This window comes from Falco naumanni, chromosome 4 (assembly GCF_017639655.2).
Source record: "Falco naumanni isolate bFalNau1 chromosome 4, bFalNau1.pat, whole genome shotgun sequence".
In the NCBI taxonomy this organism is placed as follows: domain Eukaryota; kingdom Metazoa; phylum Chordata; class Aves; order Falconiformes; family Falconidae; genus Falco; species Falco naumanni.
The window spans coordinates 41,369,616-41,393,595 of NC_054057.1; the positions used below are offsets into that span (position 1 = coordinate 41,369,616).

General features: G+C 37.8%; 1 protein-coding gene across 1 annotated transcript in view; it reads left to right on the forward strand.

The window, feature by feature from the left end:
* The window catches only part of MALRD1 (MAM and LDL receptor class A domain containing 1), a 282,296-nt gene that overhangs the window by 186,828 nt on the left and 71,488 nt on the right, over nt 1-23,980 (forward strand). Inside the window, exons 29-31 of the mRNA XM_040589228.1 lie at nt 1,829-1,957; nt 7,401-7,562; nt 16,581-16,738. Coding sequence (XP_040445162.1) covers nt 1,829-1,957; nt 7,401-7,562; nt 16,581-16,738 — 449 coding nt within the window. The remainder of the gene's footprint in view (nt 1-1,828; nt 1,958-7,400; nt 7,563-16,580; nt 16,739-23,980) is intronic.

Below are 23,980 nucleotides of genomic sequence, written 5' to 3' on the forward strand. Positions count from 1 at the left end.
TTCACATGCAGTGAAATAAGATGTGGAAATGATTGTACCCTAATGGCTCTCCCATTAAATAATTTCTGTCATTATTTAAGCCATTAAGTGACTTAAGGAAGTCACTTAGTTTTCCAGTGCCTCATTTCCAGTGCATGGGAGGGAATGGAGATGAGGCAGTCAGACTGTTCTCATAAATGTCCAATGACAAGACGAAAGGCAATAGGCACAAATTAAAAAATAAAACAAAACAAAAACCAAAAAACCCCAAAACCACCAGAAAATTTAATCTGAACAGAATAAAACACTTTTCTTACTGTGAGGGTGGTCAAACACAAGCACAGTTTGTCCAGAGAGGTTGTTGAGGCTCTGTCTGTGGGTATATTCAAAACGCAAACTGGCTGTTTGACCAGGGGGTTGGACTAGATGATCTTGAGAGGTCTCCTTCAACTATTCTGTGGTTTTCCATAATTTGGGATAAGACATATTAATGTATTTTTGGTAATATTTTCAATCAAGTTTTATTATATTTTGGGAGAGATGTGAAAACTGCCTTAAACGTCACAAATGTTTCAGTCAGTTTTTTCTCAAGTCCACTTCTCCTCTAAGGGCTCTCTGCCACATCGGTTCTCTCTAAAAAGCAACCATAGCTTTTCCTGTATTTAAGGCATTCATGGCAATGCTGTTGTCTGTGGATTCTCTGACACCTAATCAGATCAAACTGACAGTGTAAAACTGAAAAACAAAAGAACAAGACAGATATAAATTTGAAATCATATTTTATTGAAACTGAGGGATGTATATATTTCAAAACTGAAAATTTATGTCCGGTCTTGCGGGTAACCAACCCTATCACTGAATTGTTTTTGCACTATCCATTCTAAATATTTGAATTACATTTTAATGCTGTGGTTTTCCTCTATTTAATATTACCTTGTGTACACGTTTAAATGAAATAAAAATTTAGTTCTCCTTTCCTATTTTGCTTCAATGAGAATGTAGTTCCTCAGCCTCAGTAGGTACCTTATTTGGGGAGATTAATACCCTGTCAACAATAACTTCCCCTTCTGGAAATATGGGTCTGCACAAAGGTAAATATCAAGGTGTTCTGTCCAGGCTGTGTTTAATGATCATATTTTAGTCATGTTTGAAGGAAAAACTGAAACATAATGCAATGAATAGAGTCAAAATACATTCTCCTAAATGTCTTCTCACCCAACTTGGAGCTCCAGACTGAAAAAAAAAAAAACAACTTAGCTTAAGCAGAGTGCATCTGAAATGTTGCATTGGGGATTACTAGAACTATTTCAATTAGTATTAATTGAAATTATGCACCCAGCATACTGAACTAAAAATTCATTTATGTAAGCTTCTTTATAGTCTGATGGTTCAGAGATGGTTGAATCTCAACACTCTAGTTTTGGCCCTGGCACTTTATGTGCAAGTTACAAAGTTACTCTCATTTTGTGATAATGGCTTTCACTGACTTTCAGAGGTGATCAAAAACTGCTGTTGTAAAACAGATCCTTTTATTAAATATCATAAGAGCAATTTTGTGCAGTTCACATACTCAGAGCAGAAGTTTCTCTAAACTCTTAAAAAAAAATTAAACATCTTATAAAAGCTTTAAAAGTTTGTGGATTGCACAAATGTTGTGTAACTGATTTTTCTGTTTAAAATGCTCTTATTTTCCAAATGACATCCTGTAATTATGAGCAGAAAAAAGCCTTTAGCCCATCTACTTTCCAATAGCTCACTGAACCTTTTTTTAGGGAACGTGCTAAACAAATGAAAAAGAGCTTTTTTTGATTTAATTACAATATTGATTTAAATCTCCTGTTTGTTTCAGTTGGAGAGAATCCCAGGGAATGCCCTGCCCTCACTGATTTTGTGTGTGGGAATGAGAAATGCATAGAGTCTCAGTTTGTCTGCGACTATAAACCAGACTGTGAAGACCAATCAGATGAAGCTGACTGCAGTAAGTATCTCTTTGTGTATTACTGTAATCACCAGCTAAAATTATAACTTTAAATTCTGTAGCATAGCTTAGGTGAATTCACAGAGCTGCTCAAAAGATAATTGCAGGCAGGTTGACTGCTCCCCCAACGCGGAAGTTCTGACATTTTCAGATCCTCAGAGACATTTGCTGCAAAAAATATTTAAGTGTGATTTAGTTGCAAAAGCACAACTTACTCAAACCGAAGTTCAAATATAAGAAACCCAACAAACTAAAACAGCTTAAAAGCTAAAAATATACTTAAGGAATAAAATCAATGGGTTACAATACATATTAACTCTGAGAAGAAATGTAAACCCATTTATTAAGGTGAAAGAATTTTGAGCTGTCGATCTTGAATGAAAAAAACAAGTAAGCAAATTAATGCACAATAACATTTAGACATGATACTGCTATAAAAATTATTTAAAAACAGCCCTGTCTTTTTCAGATTAATCCTTTCTTTGTGATCTGAATTGTGTCACTACTACGTCTTCATTGTTCTTTGTTCTTGTTGGTACTGCAGAGCTATTAAATATTTTCTTGCTATTACAGAACAGTTGAACAAAATCCAGTCTGCTTTTGGTTTTGCAGTGCAAGTGAATACTGAGACGAAATTTGTCTGTAGGTATTCTTCACCAATACTGTTTGCAACGGAAGGACACAGCTTAATTTTAAAAATCTGGATCAAGTTAACAGGCTTTCCAATTGAGACTTGAAACTCAAAACCAGTAAAACATTGTGCCTTTGTTCCTGCTCCATGTCTTTGTTTATTTACAGTCACTGTCCAGACCCCAGTGGACTTTTGGAGTAGGAAGCTTAAGCAGTCCATAAATACAGTTTAGTAATCAGTCTGTCTTAATGCTTAATGTTAAAGCTGAAGGGCCAAATCCTGCCATAATGCAGATATGATCAAAAGTAACCTTGGCAGATAAAGTAAATACATCACATGCATCAGTTTAATGTTCACATTGTGTTGAACTCCAAGTACTCCATTGAAATCAACCAATGCTTAGTGATCCCTTGAAAATCAAAGGCATTTTTTTCTTGCATGGGGTTGCTAAATGCTTTGACTGGACAGGGTTACAAAAATAATGACTTTATTGGGTAATGTAAATTATATTGTTTTACCCAGACAACAGACTTACAACCTGGAATACCTGTGAAGATGTCACTACAGGAGATTTAACTTGGAATTTCTCCCTCTTTATTGTTTTCATAAAAGTAAATAACAGTTCTGAAGTACATATGGTGAAGGTGGTGTCTCTATTTCTGGTTTCTACCTCCTGCAGTGCTTTGCATCCCAGTGAATTTTGTGAGTCATATTCAGGGATATGAATCTATGTTGACTGGTAACTTTAAAAAACACTATTCTTTTCAAGTAGATTCCAAGAAAAGATAGATTATAAACAGACAGTCTGTACTTACTGTATATAATACTTGTATTTTTTCAGGAGTTAGACACAGTGCAGCAAAATACTCTGCAAACTCGTCCTTTTATCATTTTATAGACCTGTGTTGTGACCCAACAGACTTCCCGCCTGCTAATCAGTGGGGATTCTGCTCTACCGGTTGTGGGCCCAGGTGGCACAAACAAGCACTGGGACTCACTGTGTGATTAATAAGATTAGTTTAATAAACACCATACCTCAATACCCACAAGCAAACCACAATCTCTATTAATATAATGGAGGCAGTAATCATATGTTGATCACCCTTGATAGATTTATAACAAATAACACAGGGAAAGGTAAAGAAATAGACTACAGAGTTGATCAACACATTATAGTAAGCTACACGTGGAAGAAAGTAAATAGACATTCGACCTGTTCAGAGGGGAAGCGCAGCGTGATGATGATAGGGTATCTCAGGCCAGCGGAGAGGGAGCTCCACAGCACCCTTTCTGAGTCAAGATTTCATACCCTTGCAGTCACAGTCATGTAGGCTTTTCATATGGAGAACTTCGATAAGCAAGCCTTTTTATCAGTTTAGACACAGCACAAAGGTGTTACAACACTGGATGTGCGCTCCCCATTATCCCATAGATAGTTTTTGTCTTTGGGCTTTGTTTCCTTTGAGAGGGAGGGTGCAAGTGGGGCAGTGTTATCACATCTGCAAGGTAGGGATCCAGGGCCTCAGAAAGGAGCAACTACCCAGCCTATGCCCTGTTCTGCTTCTCTTTTATGGCTTCAGTGGCTGTTCCCCTTCTTGAGCACACTTTGTTGTTTTTTCCAAATCTGAACCTCACAACAGACACACAGTAAGTCTGAATTGCTGTCCATCATAAACTGCTCTGTAAAAATATTCAGAAAACTATAGAGGCACTTGATTTATTCTGTATATATTGTTACAGGATATAGTAGCTTCATTGCAGGGGGGAATGTCCTGTGTTGTCTGGAAGGACTGTAATACCATCAACTCTTTTTTTCTTACTTAAGACAGTAGATGGAAACGTTTCAGTACATCACAGTAAAGCAACACAGTCTTTGCCATACTGCAGAAAAACTTTTCCAAGGGAAGAAAAAAAAAAGCTGATATTCACTTAAAATAAATAGAGTGAAATATCCTTTTATTGTAGATGGAATGGCTGTAGTTACATCAAAATGTTTTCATCAGTCATTAGTCTTGCTGTTGCTGCAGAACTGACAAAATATCAAGTTAACAATAGATGAGAGATACTGTAATCTGGCATACAGAATACCCAGATAAACCTCAGGGATAATATTTTCCTATCAGCTATATCTTAGTTCTGACAAATGAGGCCTTACATTTGGATAAACACACCTTCTCCCTGAGTATATATCTTATAGATGGGATTAAACAACATTAATGGGCACATAATACCTTCCAGATATGAAAACCTCATTTTTTAATGAAAAGGTAATAGGAGCTGCTTAGTCAGAAAAGAGAGCAGAACAGGTACAGAGAAAGCCCTTCACAGTCTAACCGGCTGTATCACAAGTGGCTATGACAACATTTGTCTGCAATTTTCTCCTTTTCTCTGAGCTCAGGGTCTGCGCTTATTTCACATTCTACTATAGTTTTATACCAGTGTAACTCCAAAGAAGTAAATGGACCATAATCTACTCAGTAGCAATTCCTCTGTGCAAGATTTTCAGCAGAATCTGGATGAAATGAATTGTACGCATGTAGGCTGGTGGACTTTTTTTTTTTTTTTTTTTTTCTTTAAACAAACTCACGGAAATTACTTACTCTGTGCTTCATTCAGTCCAGTCAGGCAATCTTGCAAAATTTTCATTCTCTCAGTAACCTCCTGGAAGTACTGAGGTGAAAAAAGCACACATGAAAGCAGTTTCAAGTTTCATGAATTGCAGCTAATTATACAACCAGATTTGATCAATAGGAAACCTTGATGAACCAACTAGAGGAATGCTTGAATTGTTGAAATAAAGGCAATTTTTCAGAAAAATGAAACAGTCCTCTCCTGATGGCTTCCAAATTAGCTCTGTTTACACATAAAGTAAAAAGTAGCCAGCAGGTACAGATATGCCAGGTTACTCCATCAGCGCTGTAAATACTGTTCATAAATATTTATTAATAATTGCCTTCTGAATGCACACTTAAAATATTTCAGTAAAATTCCTGAAGTCAGGTAATCTATTATGAATAGTATAAATTCCAAATGCATTTGGACTTTGTTCTTGTTAAATCTGTATAAGAAAATTGTACTTGTTTTCGTTAATGGGTTCCCTTCTTTGCCCTACCTGCATGTGAGGGTGTTTGGTGTTAGAGTTCATTAGGCTTCATTAGGCTTACATGATGCTTGTGATGCAGTGTCAATCTGGATGCTCAGTGCATTTGTGTATTCCTTTCATGATTCCCAAAGGCCGTGCTGTGAATAGCACTAACACAAGCACAGAGCAGTTGAGGTGGGAAGGTGTCTCTGGTTGAAACAGGGTCCACTGCAATAGGTTGCCCAGGGCTGTGCCAGTCAGATTTTGAATATCCCCAAGAATGGAGACTCCACAACTTCTCTGGACAACCTGTGACAATGTTTGACCAGCCTGACAGTAAAAAAAGTTTTTTCTTAACATTAAAAAGTGCTGCCTGTATTTATGCCCGTTGCCTCTTGTCCTGACATGGGGTACCACTAATAAGAATCTGGCTTTGTCTTCTTTACACCCTCCCAGCAAGTATTTATACACACTGATAAAAGCCCACTGAGCATTCTCTTCTCTAGGCTGAACAGCCCCAGCTGTCTCAGTCTCTCCTTATGAGAAACATTTCAGTCCCTTGCAATATGGTAAGAGTACAGTACATTTTGGAACAGTACAGATCCTTCTCCTGGCATTCAGGGGATGCAGGTTATTCACTGGATCAAAATTATTCTCCTTTTAAGATATTTGTCCTATATATTTAACTTAGGTGACACGCATTTGCAGAAAAGCAAGTCTGCAGGGCTACAGTATGTGTTCAGATCTTGGTCATACAAAACAGGTTTATGATAATGATGCTATTTTTACAAAGAATGGTGTCAGTTGTTCTTGTAGCTTCAAAGTATAAAATAGGAAAAAACCAAACTAGATTACTAAAAGGTAATTAAATCTATTCTTTTTATGTGTCCTCTATACCTAGATAATGATTCATAAATAGCTGTATTTTTAATATTGCAGAATACACATAGGTCAAAAAAACACACTCTGAATCCTCAAATCCATTTGATGTTCTGAAATCGTCACAGTCAGACCTGTTTCTAAAATGCATGACTGACTGTAATGTTTAATAGTTTGGAACATTTTCCCAAAGTTTTCTCACAAGGGTGCTCCTTGTTTCACTCAGAAATTGTGTAGCTGCCTCTACTAAGGGAAAAATCTTTAGAAGCCAGAGAGTTTGTGATGCTAATCATTTCACCTCTACCACAGCATTTTTGTATATTTTTTTTTATTGATTAATTTTCCAAAGTCATCTGAAACATCAGAGGCAGATCTGGAAATGGGAAGTTTAACAAGTTCTCCCCAATTCAGTCATTGTCCTAATCACTAGAACTTGTCTTGCATCATAAAACTGCCTTCATGCATAACACTCACAAGGATGAACCAACATATGTTCATGAAAAACACCACTGTGGAAGTAGAGTCCAGTTTTGCTACCTAATTGGCTGGGAATCAGCCTGTCCATTTACCTTGAACAACAAATAAAACTGGTGAAGTCATCAGTTTGTCCTCAAGACTTACATAGGCATATATTTGTAATAATGTTTAAGGCTGTTTATACCACCTTGGGAAGTGAAAGGTGAATTCTTTCTTCTCTCGCTAACTACCACATATCATTTATGTCAGTATGTGGAACACAGGGAATCAGCACCAACCAAAAAATCCTTTTCATTACCTTGTGCAGTTATGTTCATTATACTCTTTTACATATAAGAGTTGGCATGATCATTTACTTCTTGCTATATTTTCAGGTTCCTACACAAGTATCCCTGGAAGCTGTAACTTTGAAACACAGCATCAAGAATGGACCACCGTATGTGGATTAACACAAGACCCTAGTGATGATTTTGACTGGAATATTAGCAACAGTGCTGTCATGGGGCAAACAGTTCCTGATACTGACCATACACCAGGTACGGGTGTTATGTTCTACATAATTTTGGCGGAAACAAAATATTTAGTGAATTTAAAACAAAATCCCATAGATTAGTGCTAAAATAACAGGAAATCTGAACACGACAGCTGAAATTCTTGTATATGCAGATGAATTATAGTGAGATATTAGCACAGCTCACAAAGCAGTACCAATAAGCCTTTAAAATTTCATTTTTATATTGGAATTACAATAGAGGATATGTATCACAAAAAAGCCATGTTAAAAATACATAAAATGTTTTAACATATTGAGTCTTGTTATTTATACTACCTGGTAACTTCTAGTTCTGTCTGAACACAAAACCAAATGGCCTGGCATAGTGGCCTATTACCAATCTTTTTAATCATTGCTTCAGCAGCACTGTAATTTTATAGATTGCTCCTTTCAGAGTGGTCCTGATTATATCATTCTTTATACTCCACTTCAGCTTGATGCATTTGTTTTGTAATTTCCTAGACAATGAGCTGCTAAATATAATGTGAAGATACTAATTATTCATCACATCTGGGACACAACAGACCCCTTTCCAAAACAGTACAGTATGCCTGTACAAATGCAGTAACTGTCTCCAAGTCTGCAACGATGTTATTCATTAAGAGTCTATTTGAAAACTTTTAAAGAACTGAGGATATGAAAATGTTAATACAATAAAAGAGGATGTATTTGGCAGTAATCATGGGTTGATACGGTATTCCATCAGGTCTTGCTCAGAAATGCTGTGACAGTGAATCCATGCACTGCTGAATGGCTAAAAACCCTTGGATAAACAAAGTTGCAAATAATACTCCGGCCATACATTTCTCTCAGACCACCTGAGCCCAAAGTATAGTGCTTATATTAAGCAGCACCTTGACTGTATCCATTTGCTGACATTGAATGCTGTAGTCAACCTCTGGAAAACCACGTTGCATACTAGGCATTTTTATAGGCAGCTCCATGAAAGTATCAGCTTTGTGTTTCCAATGTCACCTTGCACCTGGACAAAACAGCACTAGGACATTTTGCTAACCTGTAGCTAACTCATGTTTTTTCTGAGAAAGCAGCTTAATCTGTGTTTTCTTTCCCTCTCCCAATCACCGTCTCTGTATGTTTCTCACCAATCACTAGATTTTTTTTCATTCCTATTAGAAGTCACTGAATTAAAATGAAATCTCTGTATGAAACGTGTCATGCCCTAATACTTGTGATTTCCGTAAATGTAACTGTAGTATGAATAGAAAACATTGGACTGATAATTTTAGAAGATGATTATCTGACTAATAAGGATGAAGAAAAAGCGGAGAAATTCAATATGTCTTTTGCCTCAATCTTTAATAATACTGGTAGACCTAGGGATGCCTGGTCCCCTGAGCTGGAGGACCACAAGTGTGGAAACAGTGGCCTTCCATTTGTGGACACCTGAAATTGTAAGGGACCAGCTGTATCACCTGAATATTCACAAGTCCATGGGAACTGATGGGATTCATCCCAGAGTACTGAAGGAGCCAGCAGATAGTATGGCAGGACCCCTCTCAATCATCTACCAAAGCTCTTGGGAACCTGGGGAGGTCCCTGTTGACTGGAAGCTAGCCCATGTTATTCCCACATGCAAAAATGGTGTGAGGGAAGACCCAGGGGACTACAGACCTGTTAGTTTAACCTCTGTTCATAGAAAAATTGTGGAGAAGATAAACTGAGTACTAAGAATATACAGTTATCAGGCACATTCAACATAGATTCACAGAGGGAAAGCCCTGTTTAACTAATTTGGTATCCTTCTACTATAAGGTCACCCACCTAGTGGATGAAGGGAAGGTTGGGGATGTAGTTTTTCTGGATTTTAGCAAGGCTTTTGTTACTGTCTATCATAGCATCCTTCAGGACAAGTTGCCCAACTGTGGAATGAGGCTGCTTCACAGTGTGCTGGGTAGAGAACTGTCTGAAGGGCAGAATGGAAAGGGTTGTGGTGAACAGGGCTACATCTGGCTGGCAACTGGTCACCAGAGGTGTTCCTTCAAGTTTTGAATTCTAAGGCCAGTTCTGTTTAATATATTTATTAATAATCTCAATGCCAGGGTGGGATGCACCATTAGCAAGTTTGATGATGTTACCAAACCAGGAGGTGCTATTGACTCTCTTGAGGGACAGAAGGCCTTGCAGAAGAATCCAGATAGAGTGGAGCATTGGGCTATGATTAATGGGATGAAACTGAACAAGTCAAAATGCCAGATACTGCACCTAAGACAGAGTAATTCCAGACACAACTATAAATTGGGAGAGGAGCGGCTGGAGATTAGCCCTGCAGAAAGGGATCTAGGAGTGCTGGTTGTCAGCAGGCTTAAAAGGAATCAGCAGTGGGCCCTGCAAGCCAAGGGGGCAAGCCACATCCTGGGGTGCACCAAACACAGTATAACCATCTGGTCAAGAGATGATTATCCCGCTGATGCAGCCTCACCTGGAGCACTGTGTGCAGTTCTGGGACAGCAACAAAGCTGGTGAAGGGGCTGGAAGGAATGGTTTACGAGGAGCAGCTAAGGATGGTGGGTTTGCCTATTTTGGAGAAAAGGAGGCTGAGGGGCAACCTCATTGTTCTCTACAGCTTCCTGAAGAAGGGGAGAGGGAAGTGCTGAACTCTTCTCCCTGGGATCCAGTGATAGGATGTGTGGGAATGGTTCAAAGCTGCACCAGGGGAGGTTTAGACTGGGACATTAGGAAGCATTTCTTTACTGAGAAGGGTGGTCAAACACTGCAACAGGCTTCCTAGAGTGGGAGTTGATGCCCCAAGCCTGTCAGTGTTTAAGAGGCATTTGGGCACTACCAATAATACCATGCTTTAACTTGGCCAGCCCTAAAGTAGTGAGGCAGTTTGACTAGATGACTTTTGTAGGTCCCTTCCAACTGAAACAGTCTGTTCTATTCTAGTAACAAATTCCTGCTGTACAATGAGTCTGACTTTAAAAGTCGAATTCTCTGAAAATGTAACTGACTAAAATAGTACTCTTCCCTTTGTCAACATTTTGAATAATCTGCTTTTCCTGGAGTGTGGTACCATCCTAATGAATTCTAGAAAAACATGCAATCATACATAGGTCCTTAAAGAATGGCTAAGGAGCAGTGTGTGTGGATGTGCGTGAAACATTTAAGGGTCATACCTAAGATCTTGGTTTAATTTACCTAACTGACATTGGCTTGGCAGAAATTTTGATATAGAAGTGTTTCCCTAGATATCCCCTACAAAATGTTGCTGATAGACTACCCAGAATGCCTGTTGATTGTTAGAAGTATTAAATGTTTTGATAAGCAATTACAGTTGTGTTATGTAGACAGCAAACTATAGTTAGTGTATAATATAAATATAAAATCATATAACATTCTATAGATTATACAATATAATAAATAGGGATGGAATATTAATGTACCAGTTGGAATCATAAAAGTGCCATTCTCTAGTTAAGAAATACTTAGCTTTCCTTTCCAGAAGCTTCAATGGTTAGAAACCCTATTTTAATCTCCATCTAACCAGCAAAGAATGGTTAGTATTCAATGTAGAAGTATCACAAGCTCAACTGGTTTTCTCTTGGATTTGTATGCAACTGATCTCCAGGCCTTGACCCTTGTTTGGTGCTTTAGATTTCCAAAGTCAAGAGAGATATCTTTTGAGTGGCTGCAACCGTTTCTGCCCTACTCGTTTATCCTCCTTTTTAGTTAGAGAATTCTGCAGGTGCTGCAGGAACTGCTCACCTGATCATAAGGGAACCGCTTACATGCCACAGATCCGAGTTTTTTCTTTTAGAGAAAGCAAACATCCATATAAGTTTGTGTTGCTTTCCACATTTTCCACATTTGTGAATGTGGAAGTTCATTCCTTGTGGAAAGGGACAAAACAGACAGGTAGAAACTACTGCAGCTGTCCCAGGCAAGCTGTTCCTTGCAGATCAGGACTCTGGCTTGCTTTATTGCTGTTCCTTTGACACAGTGTCATGACAAAGCAACCAGTAGCCCTTGGCTTACTTCAAGGAGATTTTGTATGTGTTTCTATTTCACTTTCTCTCATTTAATTGGTTCTTCTTTGGTTCTGTGAAATTGCCCAGCAATTTTAAGAAAAACAAAGTTAATGAAAAGCAAAGTAAAAGGAAAACAAAATTAGAGCAAATTTGTCTACAAAATTACTCAGATTTTTAATTTACTTTTAAATTAACTGGTCAAGAAATACATTAGAAAAATCACTTGTTAGAATTGTCAACAGCCTAGGTACTGATGACCTGTAATAGCTAGAAGTATCTGTCAGCCCATTCCTGACCCAAATCCAGTTCCTTCTTGTTCCAAACTCATTTCCTCTAGTTACTGAGTATATAAATACAGTGTACAGAGCAGTCATGCCATTATAGCAATATAACAAAGCCTGTGCTATTATACTAACTTTGTATCAATCATATTTGCACAACTTTGTTTGCAGGAATCTCATATTGGTTTAAATGTGACTTATATTGCTTCATGTAACACAACTTAAATTGACATTACAGATTTCAGATGGGTAGAAATGGTCATTTGAAAAAAATTTAGATCAGTTTAACAGAATTAAATTACTGAATTGGTACAGTCTCTGAGAGAAGATAAGCCCTGTGATTTGAAAACAGACTTTTACTGATAAATAACAACTATTTTACACCTGTTTAGCATTCTGCAATTTGATCAGTGTGTAGCTTATGCAGGTCTCAAATTTAAAAATATTCATTTCCATATGTTTCCTTCCTAAATCTTTCTTTCTTGCTTGCTCAAAAATAGGACAATTTCAAATTTTTGCCATTGCATCCATGAGCTTTTGAAGTATTCAGAAGATGTAGCTGATAAAGTGCAGAACATTTCAACCTCGAAAACTTCAGGCAAATGCAAAACCAAACTTGTTTAAGTTTTGCTATATAACATACATCATTCTGCCATATATCTTACACCATGTACCAAGGAGCCAGGTACCTTGGTTTTGACCAGTTTGCTGGTCAGGACGTAACTATATGGGACCATTCTATTTATGAAGAATATAGTATATCCATGTCATTGTACTCTTTCAAATATTTTTTTCCGTCCTGAGAAAATGTACGTTTTTTGAAAAAGCTTGAGGCACAACATGATACCCAGATAACCCTACCTTAAACCATCATCTCAAATAAGATTGCTTCAAAGACAGCAAGAGAAATGAAGAACATTTCCTTGATAGCCACTACAATTTACAAGTAGTCCAAACTATGGATTTCCTTTGACTGAGATCCATACTAAATCATTCTCACTCTGAACAAATGATGATTTGCAGGTCTGGAAGAATGGTGTGTTGGATTGCAGTTTGGAAGCTCATTACATAGCTTTACTTTATGAGTGAAAGGCCTGAAACTGCAATCAATTTTGGGTAGAAATAACTGCATCTCACTTCAGATGGGTAATAATTTTTGATATTTTCACCCAGTCCAAGTGGGTCTCACTCCTGAAGTAACTCAGCAATGAGCAGCTTTCTAGTTTTGCTTTCTTAAAATCTGTATTTACCACCTTACTAATAAGAAGCAGTAGCTTGTATCTCATACTGATCTTACAGTTGAAGAAACCCTGTATTTTTGTTGTAACAGAAAATTTTTGTACTGATGGAAAAGTTGTAGAAGGAAATCTTTTGCCTTCTAGGGCTCATAATGAAGCTGCTAGCTTGGGGGGCTTTCATCATTCTGTAAGAAAATTTAGTGTTCATGATTTAGCATATGGTATTTATACTATTTTAATAATTTGTCAATATAGGGAAAAGGTGAATTTTAGAAATTAAGTTGGGTCCATCACTATCCAGTTTGTTTTACAAATATTTCTTTCCTTTCCAGAACAGCAGTTAGTTCATTGAACATTTCTTCTGTGCATCTGCCTCAAGACCATCACAATTGCTACTCTCTTGACAGTTACATCCCACACAGATGTATAAATCATATACCTTGTTCTTCACAAACCTATATTCTTGAATTATTTTACTTTAATGCAGAATGAGACTTGAGAAACTTTAAATTGCAAAGCATATGAAACCATAGTCCCATATTCAACTGCAGAATACATGAACTCGTATCTGAGGAGTGGGTATACAGAGTGGGTAGGAAGGCACCAAGTTTGTTTGTAAGGATTTGCAAATCTTTTGCCAGAAGGAAGAGAACATGGTATATTGCAGATGCACAATTTACACAAGTTCATCCACAACTTAATTCAAAATCTCCTTCCATAGGTATAGCCATCTTCTTTATGAAATGTTCATTAATATTTCTTAATAAAACAAAGCAAAAAATTGTCATATTTGGCAGGGAATCGATATTTTCAGATATATCAGTTGTTAATCAGCTGTTTACAAAGAGGCTTAGAAAAGTTCACTTGAGGCTGGCTGGACTACTATTATGATTCTGATAACGTTTTCTATGTCTTCTGTCCTTTAAAAGAAAAGTTAGGATACATTCCTTAGAGTAAAAATTCTGGACTTTTTTCTCCTGAGAAGACTAGGTATGACCTTCAACTGAATAAAACCAAACTTTTCTCTTATCTGAATAATTGAGCTGTTTTAAAAAGTTTGAGATAAAGTTTTGAGAGAACTTACTTTAAAAGTTCTTACTGAAATAATGCATAGTAAGCAGCCTTACTAATTCTATTTTTGAGTACCTTACCAGTGTGTTCCATGATTTAATACATTCATAAAAGTAAACTCCAGCTAGGACTGATAGGCTGACTTTCTGAATTTTATTAGAGCTACGTGGTTTGGGACAGTAATGTTTGGAGTTCCTATGCAGAAGCTCCTACTCGTTGACTTCTGCTGGAGTAGAAGGTGTAGTACAGTGGAGAGGTACCAGAGTTTAGGAGATATTGTTTTGCCCATTTTACAGACAGGGACTGAAGGTACGTTTGCACATACGCAGTTTATCTAGTTTATACTTGTATTTCATGTTACCCTTGAGATCAGCTTCCACAGATGACCCAAAGGTCTGGGATATGTGCCCTCTGCTGAGGACAGCACACAAGCACACCAAGCCATGATTCTACATTAACTCTGAAATACAGGTAGCTCACTCACGCCTCTCATGAGCTGGAATGCCCCTTCTGCAAGACTAATGCAAGGATGCTTACTTATCAGGAGGGCTGTCTTTCTGCATTTCAGAGTACAGACTGTCTGTATGGCCATGACTGGAGCATATCCCACCACCTGAGAACCATCTGAAGGGGACAGCTTGATCGTAGTGCCCACTATGACCCTTAGCTTACATAAAAAATATTATCTCTAGCCTCCTGTTTTGGCAGCAAAGCTGTTTGGTCAGTAAAACTACATTTAAAACTTCACCAAGCTGCCCAGAGCTGCTCTCTGTGAGCTTAAAGCTTCAGCAGCCACTTGCAGTGGCAGTTGCCAGATGACATGGGTGAAGATGACTTGTGCATTTCATCCATTGATGTTTATTGTAATGTTGCTGCAACTACCCTCTACTTGACCTTCACCAAATAGTAGCATGTGTCCAGCCAGCTGCACCCCTCTTAAGCAGATCTTAATGACACCCTCAGCCTTCCAGGAGTAAAAAAAACAAGCCACAGTTACAAAAGTGAAGGTCATTTGGACAGGAATGAACTTACCTTAGATAAAATATACTACCTGGATCTTGACACACCTTCCTAGCCCCTCTCAATCCCAGTCTAGCTTGATGAAAGTGCTAGTCACTCTGAAGCCTTCTCCTTGTAAAAGACTGCAAAGTTAAGCTAAAGCTTTGGTTTTGAGCCTGATTATGGTTTTGAGGTAGAAGGCGGCGGGGAGGGGTGTCGTTCGTTTGGGTTTGGTTCCCACCCCACCTCTCCCCCAGAGCAACCCCTCTGAGACAGTTAACCATTCTACAGCTATTCTGGCTGCAGCTAAGGTATCAGTTCCATACTAGATTAGAAAGAGAACAGTGTGCTTTACCTGCTATCATAGCACACTGTAAGTGAAGCTACAGGGACACCAAATCTGGAAAGATGAGAGAACCCCATTCCCAATGAAAACTGGAGAAAGCACTAGAACACAAAGACAGAAATTTGATCTGGTTATAATGAAGGGGAGTTCAGTCTTTTATATCAGGATCAGGAATTGAGCCATGGGGTTGGATCTTTCTTTGCAGTTATTCAGCTACTCAAAGATAACTACTAACTGAGCTCTGATCTTCAGGTGTTACTTCTTTTGCAGCAAGTTGGACAAAGTTGTCTGCTAAGGTCTCCAGTGTATAGCTGCTCAGGACAGCCCCAACAGGTGCCCTCCTCTTTGTGAAAAATCTGTTCTCTTCATCACGGAAGATTTTGTCATACTCTTCTCTCCATGCGAAACCAAACCTTACTTTTACCACAGCAGATGGAATGAAAGCGATGACAGAGAAGGGGCTACTGGTAGCAGCTAGTTAATTAAAAAAAATAAACAAGTCAGCAGCATGATTTGCCTATTCAACCTCTTGCTTTTGCTGGTATGTGTTCTTTTTAGGTGATAGGACCCTTTTGGGGTGTAAAAGGGTATCATATTTTTCTCCATGGAACCAAACAATGAATTCTTTTTTATGCTACCTTGTGGTTTGTCAGCAGCAGCTGAGTGATAGGAAAACTGGATATCTTGGTCCACCAACAAGCCTCAGGGCTTCGATGTGTTACCTTCTGCCATGTTGCGTGATGGGGAAATTTCCTGGATAAGAGCTATCAGCAAAGGTGCTCATGACTCCTGCAATGTCAACCTTCAAACAGATCCTTAGAATCTGTGAGTGTTTGTCTTTGCAACACATTGAAAATTTGTTATTCAAATATGAATCAAGTATTTACACAAGGATAAAAACCTCAGAGTGAGCTCTGAGGATGGTCATATTAATGGAAGATCTATGTACAACTAAGGTAGGGTGTATATACGTGTATTTGGTAAAAGACACCAGCACCTCTGCATATAAAAATGCTTATGCTTTAACGCATAAAGTAGTATTGAAAAACTACAAATTATTTTTATCTTTTTATTAAGGTAAAGGACAACATTTTTTGTATGTAAACTCGTCTGCCCAGAAGGAAGGAAACAGAGCAAGGATAATTACCACCAAACTCTTCCCAGCTAGCCTTGGCATCTGTAGGGTTCGGTTCTGGTTCTGGATGTTTGCTTCTAGGCAAACAGGAGTCTTAAAGGTAAGAGAAAAAGCACTTCTGCTACATCATGACATAGTAATATTTGCTTCAGTAGTACTTGCATTTCTGTGTCTAGAACAGGGGTCCTGAAACTATGGCCCACAGGCTGGATACATCCCCCAGGGTCCTCAATCCGGCCCCCCGGTATTTACAGAACCCCCCACACCCCTCCCCCCCCGCCGGGGGTTGGGGGGGGAAACCAAGCAGCCGCAGATGGCTGCCTGCCACTGCATCTGCGCGCCCGCCCCCTGTTTAAAAAGTTTGAGGACCGCTGGTCTAAAATGAGCAAAACACTCAGAGAAGTGCTCCATCACAACTTCACTGCAGTTACACCTATATACAAAATTTTTGCTGACAAGATCAAGTGACAATCCTGTTTTAGTTTTAATTCTACTTGAAGTCCTGTTGGTACATATGTAAGAGTTAACATTGCATGTTTGACTGCCATCCTTACATGTACCGAACATCAGCATAGTCCTCTGCACAATTCACTCTTTTAACAGAAAATTGAGGCAGTTTCCAATGTTCAGGACAAAAACAAGATGTCATTTAAAATAAATTTTTTAAACATATTACTGTAATCATGTACAGAAGATGTTTGGAAAATAAAGGAAATAAAGCATTTAAACATATTAACAATTATAGTTCAAGTTTCCATCAAAATGTCTTCTTACTGTTCACCAAGCATACTTAACTGGCACACTTTCAGTTGTTAAGTACCCTAGTAAAATTACAAGCAGCGATGTGAACCCTTGGCAGACAACTGATTTCATGTGGCTTACAATAAATATGTTACATAGTGCCATTTTTAGAGGTCTGAGAAAGACTCCTACCTGTGGTAGTTAGATTTTGAAAAAAACAGGTTATGTAAATTCTACTGCGTGTGACAATGTAAGATTTGCATATACTATCAAAACTTTAGCCCATGTTAAAAGTGAGCAAGATTTTTTTTTTTTGTCTTGTACCTGGAATTAAGTCAGGAAGTTTGGACCTCAGTTTTTGTGTTTATTCTGTTTGTCTTTGATCTGGTTCTCCACCATAAGGGACAGTCATAGCACAATTTTGTGGGATTATAGTGCAATTCAGGCTGAAAGGGCCTCAAGAGGTCTCTAGTCCAACCTCCTGCTCCAAGCAGGGTCAGCAACAAGATCACACTACGTGGCTCAGGAATTTACCCAGTCTTGGAAATGTCCATAAGTGGAGACTACTCAACCTCTCTGGGCAGCCTCTGCCACTGCTCAACTGGCCAGCGTGAAAAGACTTCTTATATCTAGCCAAAGAGTAATGTTACCTTTCATTCCATCCTTTGCCTATCTCTTTCAAAGTAATTTTTTCAGGATGGGGTTTGCATCTAAATTTTATCTCTAACGCTGAGTTCATGGATACTTTGTTACTTAGTAACAAAGAAAAAAAGCCTTATTAGGTGAAGATAGTATAACCAGCAGAGACTTCTGCTTTCAAACTGATTTTAAATTAGTTTCTGTACTGGTTTCAGTTGAGATGATAGAGTTAATTTTCTTATTTCTCACAGCTGGTGCAGTGCAGCATTTTGAATTTGGTGTGAGAACAACCCTGATAGCACACTGATGTTTTTAGTTGTTGCTAGTGATGTTTATACCAAGTCAGGGATTTTTCAGTTTCTCAGGCCCTGCCAGCGAGAGGGCTGGAGGGGCACAAGAAACTGGGAGGGGACACAGCCAGGGCAGCTGACCTGAACTGGCCAAAGGGATATTCCATACCATAGGATGTCATGCTCGGTGTATAAAATGGGGACTGTGGCAGGGGGTTGTGGCTGTTGGCCACGGCCTGCTGATCTTTGCTCAGGGACTGGCTGGGCATCGGTCTGTGGATGGTGAGCAGTTGTGTTGTACATCACTTGTATTTCTTTTCTCCCTTCCCTTTGGATTTCCTTCCTCTTCCCTTCTCCCTCCTCCCTCCTCTTCATTATAATTGTTGTTGTCATTGTTTTTATCATTTATTTTATTTTATTTCAATTATTAGGTTGTTCTTATCTCAACCCTTGACTTCTACATTCCTTCCCCATTCTCCTCCCTATCCCTCTGGAGGGTGGGGGTGGGGGTTAGTGAGCAGCTGTGGAACTTAGTTACCTGCTAGGGTTAAACCATGACAGTTTCAAATTACATTATTTTAATATTTCTTGCTATTCAGTGAATAAAACTGCTCAAGATGTATTCTTCCCAAAGATACTTCAGTTATTTAAGATGAGGTTTTAAAATGTGTTTCTATTGTAATCTTATAATTTTCATATCTGAATATAGCATTTAAAATACTCAGCATTGTCTTCAAGTCCATTCTTTTCACTTTACATTATTTATCTTCCCACATACACAAAGTTTGCACATTAAGATTAAGAAAACAAAGCAGTAGGTAAAGGTGGAGAAGGTTCCAGGTTAAAATGAAGTAAAAAGCAAACAGCAATTGTTTTTTGGATCATTGATAACCAAAATACTTGTGATAATCTATTATTAGCTATTTGTTTAAATTCAAGTATTCTGGACATTACAGTGTGCAAGAGTGCAGACAAGACTTTTTGAAGGAGCTTGTGAAGTTTTTCAAGCATCACAACACTTAGCTTTAGAGAGTAAGTACATGTGTGTGGCCTACGTGTGAGTTAGTAGGCAGACAGCCAAACAGTCTGCTTTTTAATTATTTTTGCATTTCAAACAGACTAGTTTAATTAACTCTCATTACCTTTAATTTCATAAAAACATCCATAAAGAATTGACATTCTCTCACATACAAATAAGGTTCCCCGTTTATGGCTTTGCAACATATAATCTTTATGTAGAACCTTATAACAATATTCCTAACAGACTGAAGTACTCAGCAAGGAATCACCATCCTATTGCAGATCCAATTTAACCTTACAGACATTTTGCTTTTTTCTATCAAACTAATAATTCAGCATCAATTGTTGCTGGTTTTAAATCAGAATATAAATTAACTGTAACCATTTAGGCAGAAAAAAAAGAAAAAAATCCTAAAAGAACAAAAAGGAAAAACAATAAAACCAATAGCCCAAAACTTCAAAAGCAACAGCTCAGTGAAAAATTTTGTTCAGTTGCATTGGAGGTGAAAGAAGTCAAACTGTAATAGGAAGTCTGAATAATGTGTTAGAATATAATAACATCAGTACAAAAGCTGATGATACAGCTGTTACCTGAAATACAGCTATCTGGTCAAGTCTGAACTAAAAAAAAAAAAAAAAAAAAAGACTAGATATAGAACGTACTGAGATGTGTGTGTGATTAAAGCAACATACAGGGAAAGTTATGAGTATAATCCTATTTATACGCAGAAAAGGAAGTAGTCACTAAGAATAGAGAAAAAATAACTAAAAATGCTTGTCTTCTGTATTCCCAATGCAAGTTTCAATATGACAATTCTATTGTTTTAACATTTGTAATTTGTTCATAGGGAAGCCAAAAGCATAGGTGGCTATTATTATTATTATTATTATTATTATTAATCATCATCATCATCATCTTTGGAAAAGACAATGTTTACAGCAACTCCTGCATCAACATAGAATGAATGCTATTTCAAAGAGATCTGAATACTGATGTTTCAGAACATCGGTTGCCTATTAGACAACAGGAGAAAAAAGTTGCTTCATAATGATTAACTACAAAACCACTAGCCTTCCTTAGGAGTGTATCGTTAACACCCTTTGAGAGGTGAGTGATTGAGCACTGAGTGTATGACTGGTCTCATACATCAATTAATATGCTCTGAACAGTAACAGCTCTTAATAGAAAAATTTTTACTGCATTATGCTGCAAATATAGTTTTTAAAAAATATATATTTCTTTCTATATTTTTATGACTACTCAGTTGCATTTAATGAAGCAGAAGGGAATTTTCAGCAAGAAATGGAGGTGATTTTCACATCTGTTTCATTCCAGTGGGGATCCTATTGGTCATCTGTCAGACAGAAAACATTCAGTTTTCATTAAGCTTCAGCATTCTGTCTCTGTCCATTTACTTCAGGAGTTTGTTATACAGCTGAGAATTAAAACCAAAATTAATTCTTGATGTGATAGTTTAATATATCAATTTTCTGCCTTGGTATTTGTTGATACTAACAGAACTTAGGTATAGTAATTTTTTATGTAGGACAGGTCATTTTTACTAAAAATGACTAAATTTTTTATTACTTCAGACTCACCTTCAAAGAAATAAAGAGAAAAGAGGCAGTTATTTTTTTTTAAGTGCTTCTCTGTTGTGACAGTGAATTGTGATACAATTTTTCTAATCTGATTTATGGGCTTCAGAGAGACAATTTCAGTCTGCCACTGGTGTAGCTTCAGTCCAAAGAAGATGTGCAATGATGCCTGCCAAGGAATGTAAGGAGTTCAAAGGCACGATCTTAAGGATGCAGAACAGAGAACATAGTATTATTATTCACTGGAGTCAGTAGGAAGTTTCCTCAGCTGACACAATTCTCTGGTGCCTAGTGAAGTGGTAATACAGATTGTCTTTCACAAGATTTTCCTGCTTCCTTGGCTGTTTGTTAGACTATAGGTTGGGTATATATGGGAGAATAGACCTCTTACTATGCACCATTTAGATCTCCATTGGCTTCCTGGTTATTACTCAGTTCAGATGAAAGATGGTACCTTCCAGCATGCCAACGGCTAGAGTCAGGCACGATCAGGAAGATAATATGTTATCTTGAAAAGTCAGCATGAGGGTAGAGCACAGCCACATGAGTTGTAACTGCCAATGACTAAGTAGAAAAATAGCAGTTTATATTTCATGACCTTCAAAAGTACATGCACTTCCTCCGCCGTCCACAAAATGAAACAGAAGTTGAAAAAAGAATTCAGAAGTTTTTAACACACAGGACACGCTGTGGAGAATTAGAACCGACTCATGATTTTAAGACAGGGAAATGGGATTTGCTAAAGAATGCCGTTCACATATGGACTACGAATGAACCAGCTGGCAAAGGCACCTTGGAGAAAGACCAAGAAGCAAGTATAAAAGCTTCAGTCACACATTCATCTCATGCAGATTATCATGCTAAATTCTTCTTAAAATCACCATGAGGTGTGTATTGGGTATCTTCACTCCTGAGCTTTTCACTTTGCAGCGAATTAAGTGATAGCTCTATTTCTGTTGGTTCGTATTCTTTGTGATTTCAATTGTGTGTGTGATCTAGAAACGGTGTCAGCACAGAATGAGGAATAGTCAGTTATAGTAACTAGTTAATATAATACATGCTTCTTACTTTTAAATTAAACTGATGGGATTTAGCCCACAACTATATCGGTAGTAGCTGAAGCACAATCTCCCCAGACTGATAGATAAAGAGTTGTTCAATGGGACTTCACTACAGGTGTTTTTTTTAATTACATGCCATACAGTGTAATTCATCTTGGTAGCTTTTTCCTCTTTCACATTTTAGATTGTTTCCACTACAAGGCTAGCTTTTACGTAATTCATAGGTTGTATGTGTAGGGAGATGTAGTCTCTGGAGGCACTAAGCACCACACAGCTGTAGCTCTCCAGGGCTCTGGGGAACCCATATGTATGAGAATTTGCTCTGTCTTTCATGTGCTGTATATGTTTACATAGGCTAGCAAAAATCTCGTATATGCTGAATGTATTTCCTGACCCAGAAGATGCTTCAAACTCTCAGTGACATAGGAAACCTCACTGAAGAATACAGTATTACGTCTTATAATTGTTTCTTCACTTTCTGTGGGCACAGTCTCTGAGAGAGTGAGATTTGTATCCCCAGCTAAAAGAGCAGACTTCTTGGGCTTCCCATTTTTCTGAACTCCGTTGTAATCTCATTTGATTTAGCACATATTTTAAGTTATGTATTATTCTTTTAGAAATTTCAGCTTTTTTTTTTTTTTTTTTAGATACATAAGAACACAGACCCATTCCTATCTTAGTTATGGATAGATGAAGACTTGGAGAAGTGAAGTAAAAGCATTCAGGAGTACTTTGGCAGAAACTGGGATTGAATAATTTCCCTGGGAGAATGCATGAGAAATGGAGCAGAGTTGAGCAGTCACCTGAGAATTCCTATCTACCAGTTTAGTGATTTACACTAAATGCTATCAGTTTACACAGGTTACCTACAGGCTTATTATGAGAAACCATACACCAGGTTTAAACTTTAGTCAAACCTAACTGAAGACGCACCACACAACACAACATATTAACTGATCCTTAGTAATTACAAATCTGCATGCCCTTACTCTATGGTAAATATGAGTCAAATCTCAAAGAAAAGAAAAACAAGGCATATAAAATTACTTTACATCTATAAGAACAGAAGCTGATGTCATCAAAATGTTGCACTTGAGACTTTGACTTGCTGCCACCTCAGACCCATTGGCCAGTATAGACATAGCAGGTTTCATGATGAATTTATTGTTTGTACTGAGCTTTAGCTGCAGGGTTGATTTGTATGTACACAGAATGACTGCACGGTCCATCTGAGACTAGGATCAGTATGGACATGATGCTATTTCTGTACATAGAACTGCTGAAGCAGGCAGATGCTTTGCAATTTTTGCTATGAAAAACTTCTTATACCAACCCAACAAAAAGGAAGGAAGAAACCATCTGATTTTAAACAATGGGCCAGTCTTTAACTGTCCTGTTAAAAGAGACTCTGTTATTGCCTTCAAATGGTTTTGATTCTTCCCCCTTCCCCAACAGTTTTTTCTGCATCTGTGAGACTTTACAATGAGATATATTGAAAGCGATATCTCAATATTAACCTTCAAACCTTCAAAAAGTAGAAGATAACACTGCATGATACAGTAATAGCTAAAACTGCACTAACACTATTATGTGCTGTGAAATTCTAGATCTATGGGAATGTTGGATTATATGATTGGTAAAAGAGTGAATGTTGTAGTGATGCATACAGGTGTTGTAACCTCACACATAGTGTTATTGTAATTAAGGGTTTCAATTTATAAAGGCCTTAGAGCCTGATAATGTGATCACATACAGGTTTTCATTTCTTCATTAATTGAATCAGCTATTTCTTCTTCACACCTGTTCTTTTAGCCCTACAAGATGCATATTTTTTGTGACAAAGTATTGCTCTTACATACAGTCCTGTAACCAAACTTCAGTCTTGACAAAATTAGGTCCTGACTTGGATTATTGCATGTCAGACTTCTTGATGCTCCTCTCCTCCAAAAATGAAATAACTTGCAAGAGCATTCAAGCATCAGGGATACTTTAATC